General features: G+C 46.4%; 1 protein-coding gene across 2 annotated transcripts in view; it reads right to left on the reverse strand.

Annotated features, from left to right (window-relative positions):
* LOC114705818 (H-2 class II histocompatibility antigen, I-E beta chain) overlaps positions 1 to 22,845 on the reverse strand; it is a 48,076-nt gene extending 25,231 nt beyond the window's left edge. The window contains exons 1-6 of one of the 2 annotated variants that reach the window (XM_028887934.2): positions 22,662 to 22,845; positions 18,084 to 18,353; positions 14,651 to 14,932; positions 13,875 to 13,985; positions 13,572 to 13,595; positions 12,956 to 13,279 (exon numbers count right to left, since the gene is read on the reverse strand). In XM_028887934.2, the coding sequence (XP_028743767.1) occupies positions 13,266 to 13,279; positions 13,572 to 13,595; positions 13,875 to 13,985; positions 14,651 to 14,932; positions 18,084 to 18,353; positions 22,662 to 22,761 (801 nt within the window). In that variant the 5' untranslated portion in view covers positions 22,762 to 22,845 and the 3' untranslated portion in view covers positions 12,956 to 13,265. Of the gene's footprint in view, positions 1 to 12,955; positions 13,280 to 13,571; positions 13,596 to 13,874; positions 13,986 to 14,650; positions 14,933 to 18,083; positions 18,354 to 22,661 lie in introns of those variants that run through there. The other variant, XM_037199499.1, reaches the window with a different exon arrangement.
* Positions 22,846 to 23,345: the final 500 nt, after the last annotated feature.

Raw genomic sequence — 23,345 nt, forward strand, 5'->3', positions numbered from 1 at the left:
CATTGGCTAGCTGTGAATGAAAAGTCCAAGTTTCTGATAGTTGCTAAATCCCACATGACTGGATGTCTCAGCTGGTCTTCTATAGATGCCGGAATCCTGAAGAAGTAGGCTCCCATACCATTGAAGGAATTGATGTGATACCAAGGTGAGGGCAAGCAGGCAAAGGACCGAATGCTCCTTCCTCTCTGTCCTAATATAGAACCCCAGCAGAAGGTGTGACCCATATTAAAGCTCTTCAGGACTCATGATCTGATTAAAGGAATGTGTCTTCCTGCCTCAAAGATCTGGACTAGAAGTGGATTCACCCACTTCAAACCAAGCAGAAAATCTCTCACAAGTGTGCCCTGCATTTCTGGACTGTAGTTCATTCCAGATATCGTCAAGCTGACAACCAAGAACAGCCATCACAGTGACTCTATTTATATTTCTTTCATATATCAATGTTTCATATATCAATATTTAATTATTCTATGAATCCCAAGATTGCATTATTTACTATAAAACTTACTTCTAGCTGTGGTGTGGCTAAGCCCTAGCACACACCTTTAATCCAAGAACTTTCTGCTTGAATATTGTAAACAGGATTAGATAAAATGAACCATAGGTCAAGAGGTGGAGCAAGCAACCAGTTGACAGGAAAAAAAAAACAGAGAATAAGAAGGAGTCAGGATGAAGTGTGGGGTCCTATCCCACCGGAAACATAGGTCCCCCAAGAAGGGAGACCTGAAACCGAGGAAAGGTAAGTGTGCTGCTCACCCGTTCCCCAACCTCCCTTTTTCTGGGAGACAATCAGATGCAGCAGGGAGCCAAGTCAGGCAAGGACTCATTTATTTAAAAACAAGCTCCTGTTTAAAGCATAAAGAAAACAAGATGGGGGTGGGGGTAAATGCCCCATTGGGCTGATCAGCTTAAAGGTTACCCAATCACACACCTAGTCTACAGTATTTACAGTGTTGTCTATGAGGAATCATGTACTGACATCATATTTCTTGACCTGAAGCTCCAATCATATTTTTTGTAAGCAATTTGAGTTCCACTCTCTTTACACTTTCCCTGGGGGCCAGCTTTACTAGCACCTGGCTCCATAGCCCTTTCCCCACAACGAAGGACAGAGAGAAGTATAGGAAGTAAAAGAGAGGGACCTCTGGTTGGAGTTTTGTTTGAGATGGCATAGGAGAAAACTCTCTTTCTGGGACGATGGTGGAGGAAGGAGCAGCTTGGTGATTTCTGTGCCTCTCAGTGTTAATGCCCACATCATGAGCACCCCAGAGATCAGCAGGAGTCTGAGTTTGTATGCAAAAGCAAAGAGCTTTTATTGCAAGCTTGAGCTTGGGTTCTCCATCTGTTCCAACCTAGCAGTTGGATCAGGGAGAGCCCCAAGCTCAGTTGAGACAGGGTTTTTAAGCAGTAAAGGATGGGGTGGGTAGGGGGATTCTGGATTCAGATAGAGGTTGAACTCCTGATTGGGCAGGAGTGGGGCACAAAAGTTTTTGTCAAACAGTGATTGGTACTGGTGTCGCTGCAAGGAAATTGTCAACCTGTATATAGATTATGTAAGCTTTCCTTAATGTTCTAGAGCATTTAATACTTGTTTGTCTCAGTTCTGATTGGTTCCCCACAGGGTACAGTTAGTGGCTTTTCCTGGTTATTGTATGGGTGAGGCCTACTTCTAATATTGTTAGTTTGCAGCCTGTCATGGCTGCACTAATGTTAAGTCAGGCCTCTTCATAAGAGCTAGCAGGTTTTCACTCCAGCATCTGGCTCCTGAGTTATTGTTGATCAAATAGAACAATCAAAATTTAGTTAAAAACAACATTTTGCACCCAACATGGGGCATGACCCACAGGACAGAGAAATCATGCCAGTGGCAGACAAACTGAGAGGTCAGCCGATTTGGTAAGACACCTGGGAAGTCTTCAAGGAAAGAGCTAAGTAATAGTAAAAGGAAAAATCTTTCCCATGTTAAAGATGGGAAGTATCATAATGCAGGACCCTGTACAATGCTTCTTTAAATGGCTTGAAAATAGAAGCAGAAAATGAAAAGACAAATGACTTAACTGACATTAACATAATACTGATTATAATTATTATCCGTCTTATAATTCATATTTGATCCTTAGTGGTCATAGTAGTCATTTTTGTGCCAAATATGAAAAGTGGATTGATAATATACAAGCTTTAAAAAGACTTACAAATGAAAGTAAGGAAAATACTCAGGCACAGAGGAATTTAGACAAGAATCTACCATGCCAATGTATGATGAGCCTGAAGATGGGGGTCCAAGGTTGTTAGAAAACCAACTTTAGTTTATCCCACTACTATAGAAGAACTCCCAGGAGATGACAGGCAGCTTCAAGGTTATGAAGAAGTTAAATGGAATCCTACAGAAATGTTAGATTTGAGGAGATTTAAGTATTGTATGCCTTAACCTTATGTGAAACAGATGTTAAATTCAAGGACAACTCAGAACAGAATTATCCCCCAAGACTGGAAAGATTTGGCAACAGCAATATTGGAAGCTGGTCCTCAGTTACAATGGCAAACATGGTGGAAAGAGGAAGCTAGGGCCATAGAACAACGGAATAGGGCTGGAGATATTACTATTTCCCAAGATCAGTTTCTTGGTGAAGGTCAGTGTGCTGAGTTGCAAAGACAGTTTGAATTTGATGATGATGTCTTGGCACTACGTCCTTTAACAGCTTTAAATGCTTAGGATAAGGTTGAAGAATCAGAAAGGAAGTCTGAGTCATTTACTAAAGTTATACAGGGCCCCAAAGAAGCCTTCCTTGATTTTTTGCAAAGATTGACTTCAGCTGTAAATAGAATAGTATCAGATCCAGAAGTCAGGCAAGTATTAATTGAATCTTTGGCTTTTGAAAATGCTAATTCTGAATGCAAAAGGGTGTTTAGGCCTTTAAAGACAAGATCAGCACCAACAGATGAATGGATTAGAAATAGGCTTATATTAGATTTCAATATCAGTAGTTTATGATGCTACTCTGATAGAAGTAATTTGTAAAAGTTTCAAGAAAAATCAAAATATCAGATGTTTTAATTGTGGTAAACAAGGTCATTTGAAAAGAGATTGGAGGCAAGGTGTTCCCTAGAGACAATGTCTTGTTTTAGAGATAATCCAAACAGAAGACCCTGGCTTTCTGGAGCATGCAGAAGACATGGCAAAGGCTGGCAGTATAATAAAGAATACAGATCATCAAGGAACAGAGAAGGTAAACCTTTGCCATTGAGAAACACCTTGGGCCACTCCTCTTCAGTTTCTTCATGAGGAGGCATGGTAGATTCTTATCTAAATTCCTCTGTCTGTGTCTGAGTATTTTTGTTTTCATTTATGTCTTTCTAAGGCTTGTATTTTATCAATCCACTTTTCATATTTCGCACAAAACCCCACTATGACTAATAAGGATAAAATACGAATTACCAGACTGATAGTGATTATAGTCAGAATTGTGTCAATCTCAGTTAAGTCATTTATCTTTTCATTCTGATTCTATTTTCAAGCCATCTAATGTAGCACTACACAGGGTTGTAACACTCTAATTATGATAGTCCCCATCCTTAACATGGGAAAGATTTTCCTTTTAATACTACTTAACTCTTTCTTTGAGGACTTCTCTGGTGTAATGCCGCATATGTTAACTTCTCTCTTTGTCCCCAGCTGGCATGATTTCTCTGTGGGTGAGGTCATGCTACACGTTAGAGCACCAAATGCTGTTTTTAACTAAATCTCAATCATTTGATTTTTACCAATAAAGACTCTGGACCCAGATGCTGGGGTGAAAGCCTGCTAGCCCAGAGAGGCAGAGAAAGCACCCAGCTGACATTCCTCTTCCAGCCAATGTCCCAGACATCTCTCTCTCCTCAGTCTCAACAACTCTCTCCCAACTCAATGTCCCTCCCTTCTACTTCCTGTGCATTTCTCTATCCATTCTCCTGACTCCCTCTTACTCTCTATGGTTTTTCTTAATAATCTTATGTCCACTTCCTGTGAACTGGTTGCTTGCTCTGCCTCCTGACTAATGGTTGACTTTATTGAATGCTGTTTACAATATTCAGGCAGGAAGCTCTTGGATTTAAGATGTGTGCTGAGGATGAGCCACACCACAACTAGAAACAGATTTTTCCGGTGAATAACGCAATCTCAGGGATCACAGTGAGATCCCATATCCTTCATCAGCACCGGGCAGTGGCACAGACTGCGTATGTCCACATGGATCTCAGGCTTCATCGAGGTCTGGGGCAGCGGCATGGATTCTGACACCAACGTGGCCTCCTGTGGTATCGAGGACCATGATGGTCCCTCAGGGGGTCTGATCCAGAAAGTGAACCTTTCCTCGTCTCGGGCCTCCATCACTGCCCAGAGCTCCGGGGTTTCCAAGGCTAGGCAGCAGGTTCAGGGGCTGAGTCTGTGTCTGCATTAGCTCCAGGCTGCTGCGCACCATTCCGCCAACCCTACTGGGCACTGACAGCATGTCGACCTCAGCCCCCCTCTCCTGTCACCGCCGTCAAGCCCCCAGTTCCACCTCTCTCCCTAGTGCACACCGCTCTGTTTTTATATCTTTCCCACCTCTCCATCACATATTTGTTCCTTGTGGTGACGCCCACCAGCCCAGGGCCTCAGGGTCACTTTAGTCAACCGGTACCCTAGGCTTGTTTGTTTTTTCTTGCTGTCTATTCTTTCTGTTATTTTTTTCTTGTTGCTCTGGAGCTCTCAGGCAACTCACTAGGTTACTAATGTGAGCTCTCTGCTATTTTCTGATGTAGGCACTAAGGGCTCTGAACTTGCCTCAGAACTGCCGTCCTGTGCCCAGTGGTCTGGGATGTGTTGAGTTTCCATTTCTATCCAGTTCTAAGAAGTTTTTGTTTATTCTTGATTCCTGTCTTGCCCCACTTCTCACTTAGTAGTGAGTTGTTCAGTTTCCATGCGTTTGTACACTTTCTGCTGTTGATCAGATAGGTTGCAGGGTATTGTTTCCATTTTCTTATATCTGTTGTGATTGCTTTTTGTATCTGGTCAGTTTTGGAGAGAGTTCCATGAGCTGCTAAGAAGAGGCATATTCTTTTGTGTTTGGATAGAATGTTCTGTAGATCTCTGCTATGTCCATTTGGTTTATGATGTTCTTTAACTCCAGATTTCTCTGTTTGCTTTTGTCTGGATGACCTGTCTATTGGCAAGAGTGGGGTATTGAAGTCACCTACTGTCACATGAACAGCCAAACCAATATGCCTCCTCCAGAAGCCAATAACCTTTTTGCAGTAGACCTGAGAAATGCAATGTAGCTGAGGTACAAGACAAGGACCTCAAAATAGCAACTGAGAATATATTCAAGGATCTTGAAGAGATATGAATCAACCGCTTAACAAAGTCTGTGAGAACACAAACAGTTGAGTGTAATAATGAAAACAATTCAAGATATAAGAGCAGAATTTAATAAAGAATTAGAGTCACTAAAGAAAACCCAAAATGAAATAAAACTGGAAATTAAAAATTTAGGATGTCAAACAAAAACCTTAGAGGAAGGCCTCACCAACAGAGTACAGGGCATGGAAGAGAGATTCTCAGGCACTGAAGACAAGGTAGAAGAAAAGAATACCCCAGTGAAGCAAAATGTTAAATCTTAAACAACCAACCAAACAACAATGAAAATCCAGGCATGGAACCTCAAGGGAATCTGGGACTCCAGAAAAAGTCCAAATCTATGAATATTATTGAAAGAGAAAGGAGAAGAAGCCCAGGCCAGAGGCACAGAAGATATTTTCAAAAAAATCATAGAAGAAAATTTCCCAACCCCATACCCTTCTGTGGGTCGGGAGTGAGATAAAGGAAAGAGATGAGCTATGAGGACAGACCGAGAGCATCAAGGGGACAGAGATAAGCTGGGTCCCCAGGGCCTTTTCTCCACCTTATTTTTAGTTAATTCTGTTGTCACGGTAGGGAAAGTACTATTGTCACCAACACTGATGGAGAGATCAAGTGATCCTGACTAACCTCATGCAAGGACACAAAGCTCGCAAACAATATACTCTAGATTCAAGAGTTTCCCATGATTCCAGATCTCACCAATTCAGCTATGACATCACACTGCTTCACAGTCACCTTCTGAAGATTTTTTTGTATCAGAATGGCTTTAGTCACTTGAATTCATGGGTACCTATAACAATTGGACACCTTGCTTTAATGATTGGAATTTTCCTTCCTTCCCACATCTCCTCCAGTATCCAATTCTGGGAAGAACACAATTGCATTTATCATGTGTAATGACACCTGAAGCTTCACACAGACATCCTGATGTGACCCAGTGGTGTTCACAGAGTTCCTAACTGTGATCTGTTGCTCTGGTTCTGTGTCTTGGTATACTGCAGATTAAGCTCAACTACATCAGATCAGGACAGAAATGGGATCTCACCATTTGGGGAAAATAAATTCTATTTTTCTTGAAGCAGTTGGAAAGAATCCTCTGCTATCCTAGAATTGAGGGGACACCATGTAAAAAGTAAATAAAAATAAATCCATTCCTGTTGAAACGTGACAGGTCAGATGTAAAACTCTAGAAACTAACCAGTAGAAAGGGCTTGATGTTCTTTTAACACCAGGATGAGGTTAGGACTGTCTGTGTCTTTCCTGAAAATGAGCACAGTCCCAGACGGCTTCCACTTTGATGCATCCCACAAGGACAGCATCCCAGAGACTACCAAGTGCCTTGTCTGCGGGATAAATGGAACACCTGTAACAGGAGACAGTGTGGTGCTGTTTTGCCAGGCTAAGGGTTGTTTTTATCCTTTAGCACAAGTTGTGTGAACAAAAGATGGTGTACAAATATTTAACCACATGAATGGGGGTTATGTTGGTTGGACTAATCTAATTGATCAGTATGATACAATATTACAGATTTTTTTTTATCATAACTAAACTCTTTAGAAAGCTCTGATAGTGGAAATTATAGTTGTATAAAGATGACAAAAGGAATATCTGATGCATTGTTGGAAGACCCCACTGATTAAGGTTGCAGTTCACTGTGTCCAGACAGATCTCTGAGCTTGGTGTCCTATGGAAGACTCCCTTTGCAGCAGGGCTCCCTCTCTACCCTCTCTGGGTAGTGGCTCTAGGTCTGGACGCCTGACCTCATTTGGAAGCTGTGGGATGCTCTGTATGGCAAATGTGTTGCTCTGATTGGTCAATAAATAAAACACTGATTGGCCCATGGCTAGGCAGGAAGTATAGGCAGGATTAACAGAGAGGAAAAAAGAAAGAACAGGAAGGCAGAAGGAGTCACTGCCAGCCGCTGCCAGGACAAGCAGCACGTGGCAAGGTATAGATTTATGGAAATGGATTAATTTAAGTTATAACAACAGTTAGCAAGAAGCCTGCCACGGCCATACAGTTTGTAAGCAATATAAGTCTCTGTGTTTACTTGGTTGGGTCTGAGCGGCTGTGGGACTGGCGGGTGACAAAGATTTGTCCTGACTGTGGGCAAGGCAGGAAAACTCTAGCTACACTGTTCCTAAGCCTGGATGCCTGACTCATCTTAGGTGTGACCTTTGGCACAGATCCCTGCAGATGCTCTCCGCCTGCTGCCCAACCATATGATAATTAGGTATTGTGCTCCAGCTGTATGATAGGACCATGCTGCCAAACGCAAATTAGGTGATGCTGTGGCTGCTGTCCCCATTTTATACAGTCCCCTCACTCTGGAATAAAGTTGAGCTGTTTGATAAAGACTGAAGCTGTCTCCCAGAAGGCTCTTTCCATTGTATTCTCAAGTGTCTGAACTCTGTTTGACACTTACTTCTTCTCCCTTTGTCCTCGTGGTCTGGTGGCCAATGGACCACGAGGAAAAGGAAGACCCCATAACTCATTTCTACAAAAATTGATATTATTGTACCTAGATTACAGCTATCTTTTGCCAGTGGTTTGGAAAATAACACCTGGCTTCATTTGGAGCATGGCAGTGAACAGGAACGATCTTTAATGTATCAGAAGAGACTTCTATCCCTGGCCTCTTAAAAAAGAAATTTGTGTGGCATGGAGTCACTCATAAGCACTATACACAAATAACGGGGACAGTATGGTATCCACCTACACCCATATTCACTAGGCTTCTCTCCATATTCCTGTCAGTGGTGCGTTGTTTTTAATTACATTGTTTATGCTGTGAATGTACTTACATCTCTCCTTACTGGAATTCCACCTCTAATCACACCTTTCCCTTTGGTAATCAACTGCATTTAGATGGAATTGTGTGTGTGTGTGTGTGTGTGTGTGTGTGTGTGTGTGTGAAAATGCTACTTATACCCCGCTTCCTGTGGGTTACAAAGAGCTATATGGAATAGACAGTGTTACACCATCTTGCTCAGTAAACCTTTGCAATTGATCAATGGAATCAAGAGCTCTCCTGAAACTGTAACAATTCTTTGCATCTACATGTTTGCAACCACAGCTGCTCTTTACTGCTCATCCCAGGAATGGTTTCTGGACTACAGAGGGAGGTCTCAAAGATGGTCTACATGATTAGTAAAACTACTAATGGTACAGCAAAAGTATTAGCATAGATTAATCAAGAGATGCGTGAATGGAGGACCACAGTTTTATAAAAAATACAGCTACTGTAGATTATTTGTTGTTCACATATTATCTTGGCTGTCAACAATTCCCTGCATGTATTTCTTTAATGTGTCATATTTTTCTCATACTATTGATGATCAAATTAATGATTTGCATAAAGAGATAAACGAAATTTCTCAAGTGACCTTTGAATAGCCATCATGATTAAGATGGCGTCTCCCTTTCTTGGTCCTCTGTTAGCTATTTTTATAATTCTCTTATGCTTGCCTATATTAATTAGAATAGCTGTAGAGGTAATGCATTCAACCCTGACCTCTATTAAAGTCACTCTGTTTTCTTTAAAAAATCATATAAACACTCACAGATAAGCGCTAGAGAACCCAGGAATGTTAAAGACAAACAATTGTCTCTTCTAGGGGAGTGCTGTGTTATCTGTTACCACCCAGAAGGCTGGGAATGGGTGGCTGCTAGCCTGGTGACCCCCCACTCTCTCTGTATGACTGAGTCCACACCATGACTTCCGCTGGTCCTGAAGATGACACATGTAGTCTGTCTGTGGAACCCATCTTCATGGAGGAAGTAACATGCACTTTGGAAAGGGTTTCAATGCAATTTTGCCTTAAGCTTTATTGTTAACTAGGAATTGTGTTACACCAGGAGACATTTTTCCTAATTGTACTGTACGTAAACATGCCTAAAATAAACTGCTCAGTGTCAAACTCTAGAAGTTTGACAACAGGAGCTCCCGAGTCATGTTGAACAGGATTTCCTTCTTGTCTCACAGGGGTCATTACTCTGCTGGTGAGGTGTTTGCAGAGACCCCCACATCCAGTATTATGGGGAAGTTCTTAATTGCACCAAGAAGAAGGTGAGACTACTGTGGCCAACAAAGAAACCACGACCTAGAAACAAGGCCACTGTGACAGGTACTGATCAAGGGAAGCTAAGGTGAGTTTTCCTAATAATTATATAATAACAATGGCAGAAAAAAAATCATATGACAGGCACACAGTAGATTACAGCTAAAAGGGATGCTGTCAAAACTCATTCATATTATTCTGATAATTTATAAATGATATACCTTTATTTTAGGATTTGAGTATTTTATGTATATGAACATTCCGCCTGCATGTATGTCTGTGATGTCTACACCATATGCATGCAGTGCCCAGAGAAGCCAGAAGACGACACCAGAGTCATGGATTTGGAGTTTCAGTCAGTAGTGAGCCATTTTGTGGGAGCTGTGAATTGAACTAGGACACTCTGGAACAGCAGTCAGTGTGCTTAACCACTGAGTCAGCCCCCACATCTCTTTATAGGAGGACTGGACTGACCCACACTGTACCTGAAACCTGTACATTGTTTCTATAAATTAAGAATGTCAAAAGCAAGCTGTTTAAAATTGTACATCTCTTTATTTCCTTCAGTATTAATTTAAAATACTGATCGTTCAGGTAAAACAGTGCTACAAATTCCCCCAAACCGTGGGTGGTCTGGGCTCCACTCCACTGAGGGCAAAGCAGAGACAGTCTCCACTTCTGCTGATGTGAGGAGGCAGAGCAGAGGCTGATTTCCCGAGGAAGGGGCAGTTGAGGTGGTTTCTGGGAACCTGGATCGGTCTGCACAGACCTTTGCTACAGACTCTGAACCCATAGGACTGTTCTCACATGAATTAAATGTCAGCATTCCTGTAGCGCTCCATAGAGGATTCCAAGCAAGAAGCTTTCTCTGGCTGCCTTGGAATCAATAACCTGCAGATCAGCTACTGCGGGTGGGTGACTGTGGGACACACAGCACGGGACAGAGAGACCAGAGCCACCCTGGGACTGGATGCTGGAATACAGGGCAGGAGAGACTGTGTCAGGCAAGTGTGTGGCTGCAGGCAGCCTTGCCAGGGTCAGGATAACAGCAGGGAGGAGGGAGACACTGGGCGAGGACAGTCAGCCGACGGTGAGGAGTCTGGATGTGGCTCTCTGGGGTCTGCTGAGCCAGCACGGGGAAGATCTCTGTGTTTTCAGCATGTGATCTCAGTGCTGCCACAAGGCACAAGGTCGTGTCTCTCTTGCTACTCTGGGAAAAACATGCCTCTGTTTTCCTTCTCTGGGACTCACAGCAAAAATGGCCACAGGTCTTCCTGAACATCTCTCTTCAGGCTCAGTGTGGTCCCAGAGCAGTGCTGAGCCTGACCTGGTGCTGTGTGGGGGATTGAAGGGGGCACTGGAGGCTGGAACCCGCCTTCTTTTTAAGATTGGCTACTGGGCTCCAAAAGAGAGAGGCTCAATCTCTGAGCATGCGCAGAAGTTGACAGAGCCAGGGTCAGGTGGTAGGTTGGGTGGGAGCTGTGGAAACCCACCCCAGTACAGTTCACTGTCCTGTTACCTGGGAGTCTCACAGTGAGGGCCTGAGACCAGGAGCACAGCTCTGTTGTGCCTCAGCGGGTCACACGTGACCTGCGGTCTATGTGTCTGGTTTCCTTCACTTCACACCTTTCTCAAGTTTATTCCTCTTCCTATGTTTGACTCACAGGACTGTTGGCAGCATCCTGAAGGTGGCTGTGGTTCCCGGTTACCAGATGGTGGGAATCTAGGTTGTCTCTGTGGTGTGGCTACAGAAGCTAATATTTTTCCAAATATCTTTGCCACTACCTTCCTGGGGGCGGGGGGGGGGCATTGTTTTGCTTTTTCTTAGACAAGTTCTAAGGGTGACAAGTTCTAAGAGGTGGTATTGCTGAGTTATATGGAAATGGAGGGACTTTTGTTGTTGTTTTTGTTTTGTTTTTGAAGACAGGGTTTCCCTGTGTTGCCCTGACTGTCCTGGAACTTACTCTGTAGACCAGTCCGGCCTCAAACTACAGAGATCTGCCTGCCTCTGCCTCCCAAGTGCCGGGATTAAGGGTGTGTGCCATCATCACTAGGCTAAGATGCACAACTTTTTAAGACATTGTCAAAGCATTTTCTGAACATATTATACCCCTGCCCACCAAAGCTTCGAGGTTCAGAGGGGATTTTTATCCTCGCATGTGTTTACAGTGATGGTAGTAATGGGTGATGGTGATGGACCCAATAACATGTTGTTGTGTGTTCATTTTTGTTTTAATTTTATTCATCAGAGATTTATTTTACTGACAGGACTGAGCTGGAGATAGATTCTTCTATTCACTTCAACCTCTTCTTGTTCTTACATCAGTCTCAGGAGTCGGGGTTCTGATTCTGACTGCACATTAATCAACAGAAAATGGATATCAAATGTATTTATTGAAATGGATGCGTACAGCAGGAGTCACGACTCCATCTGTAAGTACAAGTGTGAGGACCTGACCTCAGGGTCCCAACACCCACATAAAGAGCCAGGCCTTGGGTGATGTGACCTGGAATCCCATTGTCTGGGAGGCAGAGACAGAGGGATTAACCAGAGATCTCTCGGTCCACTGAGAGACTGTGTCTCAAAAAGAAGGTGGAGAGTAACTCAGGAAGACACAAGTGTGAGTCTCCAGCTTTCACATGCATGTTCACACATGAGCAAAAACATGAGGAAAGAAAATAGATATGTATGTTTTAGCATCCTATAAAATCAGTCTTTGAACCACTTTTTTTCCTTTTTCCATTTAATTTAAAAATTTCCTTTTAAAAATGTGTGTCCATCACTCTAGGAGGAGAACTTTGAAAAATTGTTCCTCTAACCTTTGTGTGGGCTCTAGGAGTGAAATCAGGTCACTTGGATCACACAGCCTGTGCTTTCATCCACTAAGCCATGTCCCGGATCCTCACAGGTTTGTTTTCTCTAGGAAACATGTTTTCCTCAGTAAATAACTGACCAGCATATACACTTTTGAAAGCCATCATTTTGCTTGGTTTCTTAGTTTCATTGTAGTTGAATTCATTGTTACACTTAATGGTTCACTTTTTTTTTTTTAATGTGTGTCTCTGTGTGTGGAGAACAGAGGAAAATCTGAGTCTGGAGACTGCCTCATCAGGTGGAACCCCACAGCAGAACCGCCCAGATTCTCAATCAATGCAAGCACATTTCTCTTCCCACCCAGCTGCTCCATAGAGCAAGGACGGAGCTCGGGGGATTCAGAGCATCGCCCTGACTGTGTTCTCACCCACACGGTGACAAGGACCACAGCAGCATCTCCCTCCTCTGACATAGTCTCACAGATTCCCTCCTTGTGTGCTTGAACAGCTGTGTGTGATCTGATCATATATTGTCTTTTCAAATTCAATCCAATTCGGAAATATATTCTAATTAACAAGTAGTGTATAACACTGAATTTTTATTTCTTATATACAATCTACCATGTTCATCCTGCACAAACAGTGTCTTACAGAGGTCATTCCTTTCTCGTTGCTATTTCTTCTTGAAAGTCAATGAGGCAGGTGATTTCCATTCTTTGTTTATTTGAGAAAAATGTGAGAAAGCATCATGACATCATCTGGCTCAGAAGCTCCAGACAAAGGGTGGGGGACAAAAGAGAGTGGGACAAGGGAGGTGAGAGAACTTCTGTCCTGGGGCTGCAGGCCCAGGCCGGGGCTGAGCAGACCATCAGGGAGCACAGGTCTGCAGGGTCGAGAGTCAGGAGGAGCCGGGTCCTGGGAAAGCAGTGTCAATGGAGGAATGCAAACCAGACAGGACACGTTTTCATGCCATGGAGACAGGGGACTTCTTCCTTCAGCCTTGTCACCTCTCCTCAGCTCAGGAGTCCTGCAGAGCACAGGGGACAGTGGCCTTTCCAGACCTAACCCTGCAGTGGCTTCTCTCCCCACCCCAGGCCTCTCCTGACAGCGTGACGTGAGCAGAGGAACTTCTCAAGCCCCAAGTCAGCGCTGCTTCAGAGCACAGGCCTTCAGTAAGTGCGGGAACGAGGCTCAGTGCGCACCGCTGGCCGGACCCTGGGATCTACACCTTCCCCAGTGTTTCTGTCTGGGGTCCATCACACCCCAGCCCACACTGTAGGGAAAGCAGATCTGTCTGAGGGAAGACTGAAGGGTGTTACCTGTCGGCTGAAGTCCAGACTGTCCTAGAAAAGAGAACAAAATAGACACATAAGTGCATGGAGGCAGATCTGTCCCCAAACACATGTCCCCAGACTACGAGCTGCTACCCGAGATTCTTCTGGCATCACAGCCCACAGCAGCCAGGGCAGAGGGGAGTGTGGACAGGGAGAGGGCTCAACTCCAGACTGTTGGGTTCAGAGTCCACTGAAACCTGGGGTCACAGGGCCAGTGACATCCCGAGAACAGAGCCATGGCTCTTCCCTGAAATGCTGTGAAGTCTTGACCCTCACCAGGCTCCTTACCTTTCTGGTTCCTGAAGTAGATGAACAGCCCCAGCCCGAGGAAGAGCAGACCCAGCACAAAGCCCCCGACTCCACTCAGCATCTTGTTCTGTGCAGATGTGGACTGTGCCCCTGAGAACGGAGGCCATGTTTAGAGGTTTTCAGGCCAAATCCCGTTTCCTTCTAGGATTCTGAGATCTTTGAGATCAAGGAAGAAGCTTGTTCTAGAAGAGCTGGAATTGAACACTCTTGGTGATGTCTGACAGCAATCCAACATCAGAGGTTCACGGCATGAAGAGACTTAATATGGCCGCCTGAGCTGACAGGAAGCCTCTGAGCTCTGAGACCCCACAGTCCTGAGGGTGGCAGACCTAAGCAAAGGCAGAGCTGGGACTGGACGTCCCTGAGGTCAGCCATGACCCTGGGCTGCTGCTTGTCACCAGGAGCAGCAGTCGAAACAACCCAGCCAGAGGCAGAGGCTGCAGCCCAGGCCAACCAGGTCTTGGACCTGTGAAGTCACTGGAAGGCTCAGAAGAGTGTGTGGTGGCACAAGTGCTTCCCAGGGGGCAACGGTGCTTGTTGAAGCATCACACACCTGCCCCTGTGAGCCGCGCTGAAGGAGAGGACAGCACAGACCAGTGGAAACAGTGTGGGCAGAGAAAGCTGACAGGCAGGGGTAAGCCACGCCCCCTCCCTGGTGGGCGGGGATTCTCAGGGTCAGAGAGCTGACAGGCAGGGGTAAGCCACGCCCCCTCCCTGGTGGGCGGGGATTCACAAGTCAGGAGCTTCCCACTCACTCCACTCCACTGTGACAGGGCTGGTCAGGCTGGGATGCTCCACCTGGCAGGTGTAAACCTCTCCACTCTGAGGAACCGTCTCCAGCATCACCAGGATCTGGAAGGTCCAGTCTCCATTCCGGATCAGGCCGGTGGACACGACCCCAGTCTTCTCCTCCTGGCCGTTCCGGAACCATCTGACTTCAATGTGTCCGGGGTAGAAGCCGCTCACAGAGCAGACCAGGAGGTTGTGGTGGTCCAGGGGCCGCGTCTTTGTCGGGTACACAGTCACCTTGGGCTCAGCTAGAGGAGAAAGGGAGGTGAGAATAAGTCACGAGGGCGGAGTGTCCTCCCAGGTTATCTGTCTGTCTGCTCCATCCACCCAGGTGAAGTCCAGGCAGGACTAAGATTCTAACACAGTTGTCCCAGGACTTAGGGTCTGTTTTCACACTTCAGCTGTCAGCCCCCTCCCTGGAGGAATCACCAGGGGGAGGTGAACGTCCTGGCAGGGAGAGGAAGGCTCATCTCCCAGCTGTGGTAAATTCCCCAACAGGGAAATTATACCCGCCTGTCCCTGGATTCTGTCTCTTTTTGTCTATAGATGGCGACAGTTCTGTGTGTGTGTTGGGGGAGAGACTTACTGAGAAGTCTTTTCTCGTCTGTTTTTGCCATACTCTAGATAAATCAGCTTTGCCATATCTTGGGTCAATGTTCTCTTAATGTGTTACCGGGGATGCACAGTCACCTCAGCAGGGGTCGGTCGGTCAGTTGTGAGCTGCAGGGTTGTGGGCTGTGCTGCAGTCTGCACCCTGACCCATGCAGAGCAGTGGACGAGCTGCAGAAGGCAACTGGGGAGAATCCTAGCTGACCTGAAGAAGCCGGGCGGTTTTCTTATTGTGTTTGTCTGGACAGCACAGTGTACCAGCCATTCTCATGGCTGTTGTTGTGAATCTCCCCCTCCTCTAAAACTGGTTTAAAGAAGCCTTCCTTTTCTTTTCTTATTTTCAGTTCATTTCTCCACAATCTTCTCAAGCTGTGTGAAGAAACTCTCCCCACTTCGAGCTTTGTAAATGGGGTTTTCAACACCACACACGGTTCTGGATAGTTTTATGTCAACTTGACACAAGCTGAAGTCATCTAAGGGGACAGAACCTCAGTTTGTCAAATTTAGAACTTTGTCTGGGCAGCCAGTGACATCCTGAGTAACCCAGACATGGTTAAGTATCCAGGAGCAGGTACACAGGTCTGCTGTGGGATAATGCTCTTGTACACTATAAAAATTTGTTATTAAAGTTGGTTTAATAAAATGCAGATTGGCCAGTAGCCAGACAGGAAGTATAGGCAGGGAGACCAGACTAGGAGAATTCTGGGAAGAGGAATGACGAAGTCAGGAGTCGCCATCCAGAGGCAGAGCAAGCAAGATGACAAGGCAGAACTGAGAAAAAGGCACCAAGCCCTGTGACTAAACATAGATGAGAATTATGGGTTAATTTAAGTGTAAGAGCTAGTCAGTAATGAGCCTGAGCCATAGGCCAAACAGTGTGTAATTAATATTAAGCCTCCGAGTCAATTATTTGGGAAGCAGCTGCTGGGTATTTGGGAGTTGCTAATGGGACAGAAACTTCCGCCTACACAGGTCACATGGCAACACTGGCTCATTTTATAGAAGGGACTTGAGTGTCTGGATGTCAGGTGTCCTGGGGTCCTGGAACCACAGCCTCTCCACACCAGACAGGAGAGCAGATCTAACAAGGGGACATGAGGCAAACACCGTCACGTGACACAGAGAAAGAACATGGGACCTGAAAACACATCAGCTTCATCAAGACAGTAATGTTAGCATATTAAACGAGGAAATGATGAATTAAAGGTGGATCATCCCATGAAGTAAAAGATGTAAATAAGGAAACAGACAAACAACATCAGGGGATTTAGACCTAAGAAGCCTCAGAAAAGCCAGAGGTGCCTTGTAATCGGTCAGTGTGGGACACAGTGTCACCTCAGAGGGGACAAGGGACAGTTGATTCTAGAGCCAAGTATGTGTGATCATGGCCCAAGAATACAGAGTAGGATGACCCCAAATTCCATGCTCCCACATGATGATTGCTCTGTGATGTTTCCATAGTAACAGAACAAAGGAGTTGATGAATAAAGTATCAGGTGGGTGGGTCACAGCAACGTGGGGACCCGTGGCCATGAGCCTCAGGTACTCAGTGATGACAGTTTGGCTTTTGAGCAGGGAAACTATGTGTCTGAAAATTCCACACATCCTATAAGGTTTCACTCAGTAGTCAAGGATGTCATGGCAGAGACAAGATTAATCATAATTAGGCCCTGGATCTGCAACATTTTAACCTCCCCACATGAAGCCCTCATGAGTCCCCAGCCCTGCAGAGGTCCAGTTCTTTCTGGAATCTTCCTTTCACAGGTCATGCTCCCCCCCCCCCCCCCCCCCCCCGCCCCTGACTCTCCTCACACAGTTTGGTCTGACACTTCATTCTCAGTGAGCTGCTTTTGTGAGCACAGCACACTTTCTTTCACCTGAGGCAGGAGGGGAAGTCCAGGAAACCAGGGACATGAGAGGAGAGGGGTCCCTCACTCTGGGGTCTGTCTGAAGCCTCCAGCTAACAAAGGAGCAATTGCTCATGGCCTCTCTGTCCCCAGCTGTGACCTGCAGTTTCCTGGGAATCTCACTCCACACCCACTACAGGGAAGGAACACAGGGTCAGTCCTTCATGAAACAGTAGTCGCTCCTGAGTTCACTCCATCCAAGGCACCTGCAGGGCCTCCTCCTGTGTCTCTCATCAAATTAGAGGGGAGAGAAAAGTAAGTTTCTCAGAGAAAATTCGAGATGTCACCTGAGAGTCAAACACTGTATAAGGCTGATGCCAAGGTAACCCTGCACAGGTGCGCGCGCGCGCACACACACACACACACACACACACACACACACACACACACACACACACCACACACACTTGCCTGTGCTTCCTGTGGGAGCCCATAGCCAAGGTCTCCTCTGTGTGACTCTGTCTTTGAGAAGCCGGCACTCTGGGGTGCATTGTTACCTCCCTGTGTCCACCCCCTTCTCCTAACTCTCCTACTTAAGCTAGATTAATGTATCATGAACACAGTGTCCACCCCCTTCTCTTGTCCTGGGCGGTCCTGACTTTCTCCTCAGACCTGGAGAGGTGATCTGAGCTGGTCCTGACTTTCTCCTCAGGGCTGGAGAGGTGATCTGAGCTAACAGTTCTGCAGCTCCCGCTGAGGACTCAGCTCTGTTCCCAGGCCGGAGTCAGGCTGCTTAAAACCACCTGAGGCTCTGGCTCCGGGGAACCCAGCAGCCTCTGCCGGCTCCCGCACACAGATTCCTGAACATGCATGCACGCATGCACGCCCTCCTGCTGCTCCCTCACAGTCCCCTCCCTCACCCTGGTCCTACCCTGCCCCTCACCTCTCCGCTGCACAATGAAGCTATCGAAAACCCCGTAGTTGTGTCTGCAGTAATTGTCCACCGAGGCCCGTGTCTGCTCCAGGTAATCCTTCTGGCTGTTGTAGTACTCGGCGATGCCCTGCCCCAGCTCGGTCACCTCGCGGTACTCGCCCACGTCGCTGTCGAAGCGCATGAACTCCTCCCGGTTGTAGATGTGTCTCTCCAGATACCGCACGCTCTGCGTCCCATTGTAGAAATGACACTCACATTTACCTTGTTGCAAGTACCGAGCTGTGGAGACAGGAATTACTTTCTTCTCTAGAGACAGGATGCCTGAGTCCCAGACCCTCTTCAGCTGCCCTAAATGATCAGACCCAAACTCTCTCTTCCTTCCTCAATGTCACCACATCCCACTGAGTGGGCCCAGGCAGGACAGGTTGACAAGGGTGTAAACAAGGAGAGACGGAGGAATTCTGGGAAAATCGCCCCATTCCTAGGAGAGGCAGGACAGTCCTTCCTCCATACCCTCCCCTCCCGCTCACTCTTTCCTTCTTTCCTTCTTTTTTTCCTTCCTTCCTTTCTGTTTTTTATTTGAGAGGTTTTGTTTTTGTTTTTGAGACAGGGTTTCTCTATGCATCCCTGGCTGTCCTGGAACTCACTCTGTAGACCAGGCTGGCCTTGAACTCAGAGATCTGCCTGGCTCTGCCTCAGGCGTGTGTCATCACCGCCTGGCACCACTCTTCTCCTTCCTTTCTTCATTTACATCACCACCTCCTTTCCCTTCCCTCCTCTCCTCCCAGTCCCTCCCCCCACCCCCCCCACTCACTCTTCATCCAGTTTCTCTTCAGAAGAGGGTGAAATCCCATGGACACCAACCAAACATGGCTTATCTAGTTTACCTCACCCAGCCTTAACAGGAGAGGAGGTGCCCACACTTGTCCTTAGCCCTGACCTATGACCTCCAGATCCTGAGTGGATGCAGAGGTTGATTGGACATTTTATCTCCCAGGGTATTATTATTATTATTATTATTATTATTATTATTATTATTATTGAAAATAGACTTTTTCATACAATATATTCTGATCACAGTTTCCCCTCCCTCAACTCCCCACGGGTCTTCCCCACCTCTCTACCAACCCAAATCCACGTTCTTTCTTTCCCCTAGAAAACAAATAGGCAACTAAGACAAAGGAAAAAAATTAGAATAGAACAACACACACACACACACACACACACACACAAGCCAAACAAAAAAACATAAGAAACATAAACACACAAATTCAGACACACAGAAAGAACATAAAAACCACAAAATATGAAACCATAATATGTAAGCAAAATATCTTTACGGTGAAAAAAAGAAAGGAAGGAAGGAAGGAAGGAAAGAAGGAAGGAAGGAAGGAAGGAAGGAAGGAAGGAAGGAAGGAAGGAAGGAAGGAAGGACCTCCAAGAATACCATTGAGTTCACTGTCTGTTGGAACTTCTCCTGCTGGGCCCAGGGCCTGCCCTTAAGTGTGATTTACACAGCCAGTGGGACTCTTTTATTTTTTGAGATTGTTGTATAATTACATCATTTGCCCCTTTCCTTTCCCCGGACTTCCTACATGCCCCCCTTGCTCTCTTTCAAATTCCAGGCCTCTTTTGTCATTAACTGTTACTATGTACATATATGTATACACATATACATTCCTAGATACACAACAAACCTTTCTCAGTCTCTGAATGTTACTTGCATGTATGTTTTCAGGGCTGACCCTTCAGCATTGGATAACCGAGTGGTGTGCTCCTCCTGGGGAAGATTATTTCTCACACCCTAGCATTCCCCAGTTGCCTGTGGTTCCTGTGTAGGTTACAGCCTGTGGGCTTCCCTGTCACACACTCTTGGTCAAGGCAAGTGTCCCCTGCTCAGTTAGGGCTGGATGCTACTGCTGGTCCCAGGGCTCCAAGGGAAAAATGTCCCATTTGGGTATAAACTTGAGAACACAACAATCCTGTCATGAACCAGAGGAACAGGCGTGGTGTCCATATTCAGGTCACCTCCCCGAAGATCAGCACCCAACAGCTGTATCTCTTGTTTTCCAGAGGCAGAGGGAGCAGGGGGTTTGCCCCCCTGATCCCACACCTGCCCCCTCTGATCCCACACCTGCCCCCTCTGATCCCACACCTGCCCCCTCTGATCCCACACCTGCCCCCCTCTGATCCCACACCTGCCCCCTCTGATCCCACACCTGCCCCCTCTGATCCCATGCCTGCCCACATGGTGCAGCACTCACCAGTTCAAAAGACACCACTCCTACTACCATCCTGTTCACACAGAACACAGGAAGTCTCCCTCAGCCTGGACCCTGCACACCCAGGGAATCCAGAGAGGGAAAACAGATGCCCCCCTGCTCCCCCTCCCCCTCCTTTGGAGCTTAAAACTGTGAGACTGAGGAACAAGCAGGCGAGGGGTGGAGCTGCACTGACGGGAGACTTGAGTGACAGGGGACAGAGAGGCACTCTGGGGAGTGACAATGAAGATGTCACAGATGAGAGCCAGAGGAGGAGGGTGTGACTGCCAGTGTCAGGGGAGGGGGCATCTCAGCTGAGGTGACACCTCGTGCCAACACTGAGTTCATGAGCCACAGGGCACAGGGGTGAGGGCGGCAGCTGAGAGACGAGACTGTGGGATCAAGAGGAGCCGCACTCAGGAGCCTTGGGGTTGGCGGGAGGTTTTAGATTGTTACTAATAGGAAACTGCTGGAGAAGTGTCCAGAAATGAAAACCACTGTCATAAATCTGACCCACAGTCTCTTATCTGAATGACAGAACCAGAGAATTCACAAACCAGATCTTTTTAAAATCAGATGCCCAGTGTGACCCCAGGGACAGGAGAGGGTGTCAGTCAGTCATGTGAGCTTCTGTAGTTTCTATAGAGATGTATAGTTGTATACTTTCTCATTTTCATATTTAATCTAACTCAGACAATGAACGGGAGATCTGTTAAAAGTAACTCAAGTGCATGCGAGCACCAGGCTTTATCACCTCACCGAATGCACAGAAAGATGAAGAAGTTCAGTCTACTTTGTGGGAAAACATTTGTGTCAGCCATCACTACTCATGACTTTAAGAGAGATACTGCTGAGAGTTTCAGAGATGGAATCACTGATCTCTGTGTTTTGAGACTTTATTGACGATAGGAGAATGAATCTGATTTATATAAAAAGACAAAATGGAGGAAAAACAACAGTTTTGGAAGCCATCAGAATAGTTTGTAAGAAGGATGATGATGCAAGGGCAGGAGCCTGGTCTGTGGAGTGTGACAATGAGGTGAGAGGCAGTCTGGAAGCTTCTGTGTGTCCTTTGATGAGTGAGATGATAACACAGAGAAGAAGCACACAGTGTGGCAGCAGGCCCCAGTGCTCTACAGGACATCCCTCCCAATCCCTAAACAGCTCTATGAAAAAGACCATCTCTTCCCATTTTACATCAGTTAAAGCGCAGAGGGGTTAGATGGCTCTGGAATTCCAGGGTCACACTTTCAGCAGAGCTAATAACCCTGTCTTTTATATCCCACATACAGACCCCAGACTTCAATTATTCTGTGCATGATGTAGATTTTGGATTTTTCCTATAGGCTTTTGGTTTCCAGAAATTAAAACCATGATCCTAACACTGACCCACAGTCTCTTATCTGAGTTACAGATCCACAGAATTCACAAACCAGATCTTTTTAAATTCAATGCCAAATTCATTTGTCAGATCTGACCTGAGGGGAGGGGTGATGAGATTCAATCCTCTTCCATGGTCCCAGACAGAGAATGTGGGAGAAAAATTAAGTACAGGTGTGTGAAACAAAACCAAAATTGGTTCTAACCCACCCCAGGCTCTTAGAAGAGGCCTCACACACTTGGGAACGGCTCACACAGCCCATCTGCTCTAAGGCTGCCTCAGCTGCTGTGTGCTCCCAAGGAGAAAGGGAGCTCACCCACCACCCCACAGAGCTCCCACACCGGAACAGGCTGCACAGACACAGGGAGAGAAAAAGTCAGAGCCCTGGGCTCAGCCGCCCAGGTGCCCAGGCAGCGGCCTCACAGCCTGCAGAGGACGGACGCACATGGATTCTCCCTGGGATGCCCACCCTGTTCCCATGACTTCATGATGTTTTCAGAGAAACCTTTTGATTACTTCAATGTTTGACTGTTTTTGTAGTTAAAACAACAGAAACACACATACAAAATAGAATAAAATACACACATGCAGTTCTGTTTTTAAAGAGAAACCTTGTTGTCTGGCATAGCTCAGCACAAGCCCTGTGCAAGAGGTTAATTTAACATCATGATTATCAATCCTCTGGAGGCCCTGAGGGAATATGTCACAAGGCTGGAGATGTTACTGGAAGAAACTGAAAAGCAATGGCTGACATCGGGGCCCCTCACACAGATCTCAGAGCACAGCCAGCCAGCCTCCTATTTGGGAAAACAGTTTGGATTTCATGTGAGGACTGTGGGTGGTCACAGAAAATATCAGCAGATTCAAGTGACTTGACCTGGACAGTGAGAATTCGACCCCCTCCTCCCCCACCCCAGCAGCTCAGCCCCTGAGGTGTGCACTTACGTCGAGGGTCCCTGACCAACGCCACGGGAGGACTCAGCACCATCAGCGTCAGGACCACAGCTGCCACACAGGGGCCTCTGGGGAGCCACAGACACACCATACTGGAAGAGATGAGAGACCAGAACAGGAGGAGAAGACAAATTCACATAGTAGAAACTATGTCCTCTCTTTACCCATTGCCAGGATAGTAAGAACCAGGGCATTCACTTCTCTGGTGCTGATTGGGTAAAGTCAGTGTGAGTAGCCAATCAGCAGCAGAGGAAACCAGCATCATCAGTTGCTGGTTAGAGATCCAGTAAGAAGGTCCCCTTCTGAAACTTGCTATTCTCTTCATTAAGAGGACACTCAGCCTGGTTTGGTGGTCCAAGCCTCCAACCCCAGCACTTGGGAGGCAGAGGCAGCTGGGTCTCTGTGAGTTAGAGGCTAGCCTGGTCTACATGGTAAGAGCCTGTCTCAAACCAAGAACCAAACAAATGAAGAGATAGCTGTTTTGTGAGGGCAGGGTGGCTGTTGGTTGGTAGTTCATGTCCCCTCGTGCATGGTCCCACACCCACATGCATGTGGACAGTGCTAACTGGACTCAGTGGACTGTTCATTTTTTTAAAAAGAAAATGAAGTTGGGAGGGAGGCATGTTGGAGGGTCCCAGGGAAGCTGGAAGGAGGTAGTGGGTGGTGAATTAGGAT

The sequence above is a fragment of the Peromyscus leucopus genome, chromosome 16_21 (genome assembly GCF_004664715.2).
Source record: "Peromyscus leucopus breed LL Stock chromosome 16_21, UCI_PerLeu_2.1, whole genome shotgun sequence".
Taxonomy (NCBI): Eukaryota; Metazoa; Chordata; class Mammalia; order Rodentia; family Cricetidae; genus Peromyscus; species Peromyscus leucopus.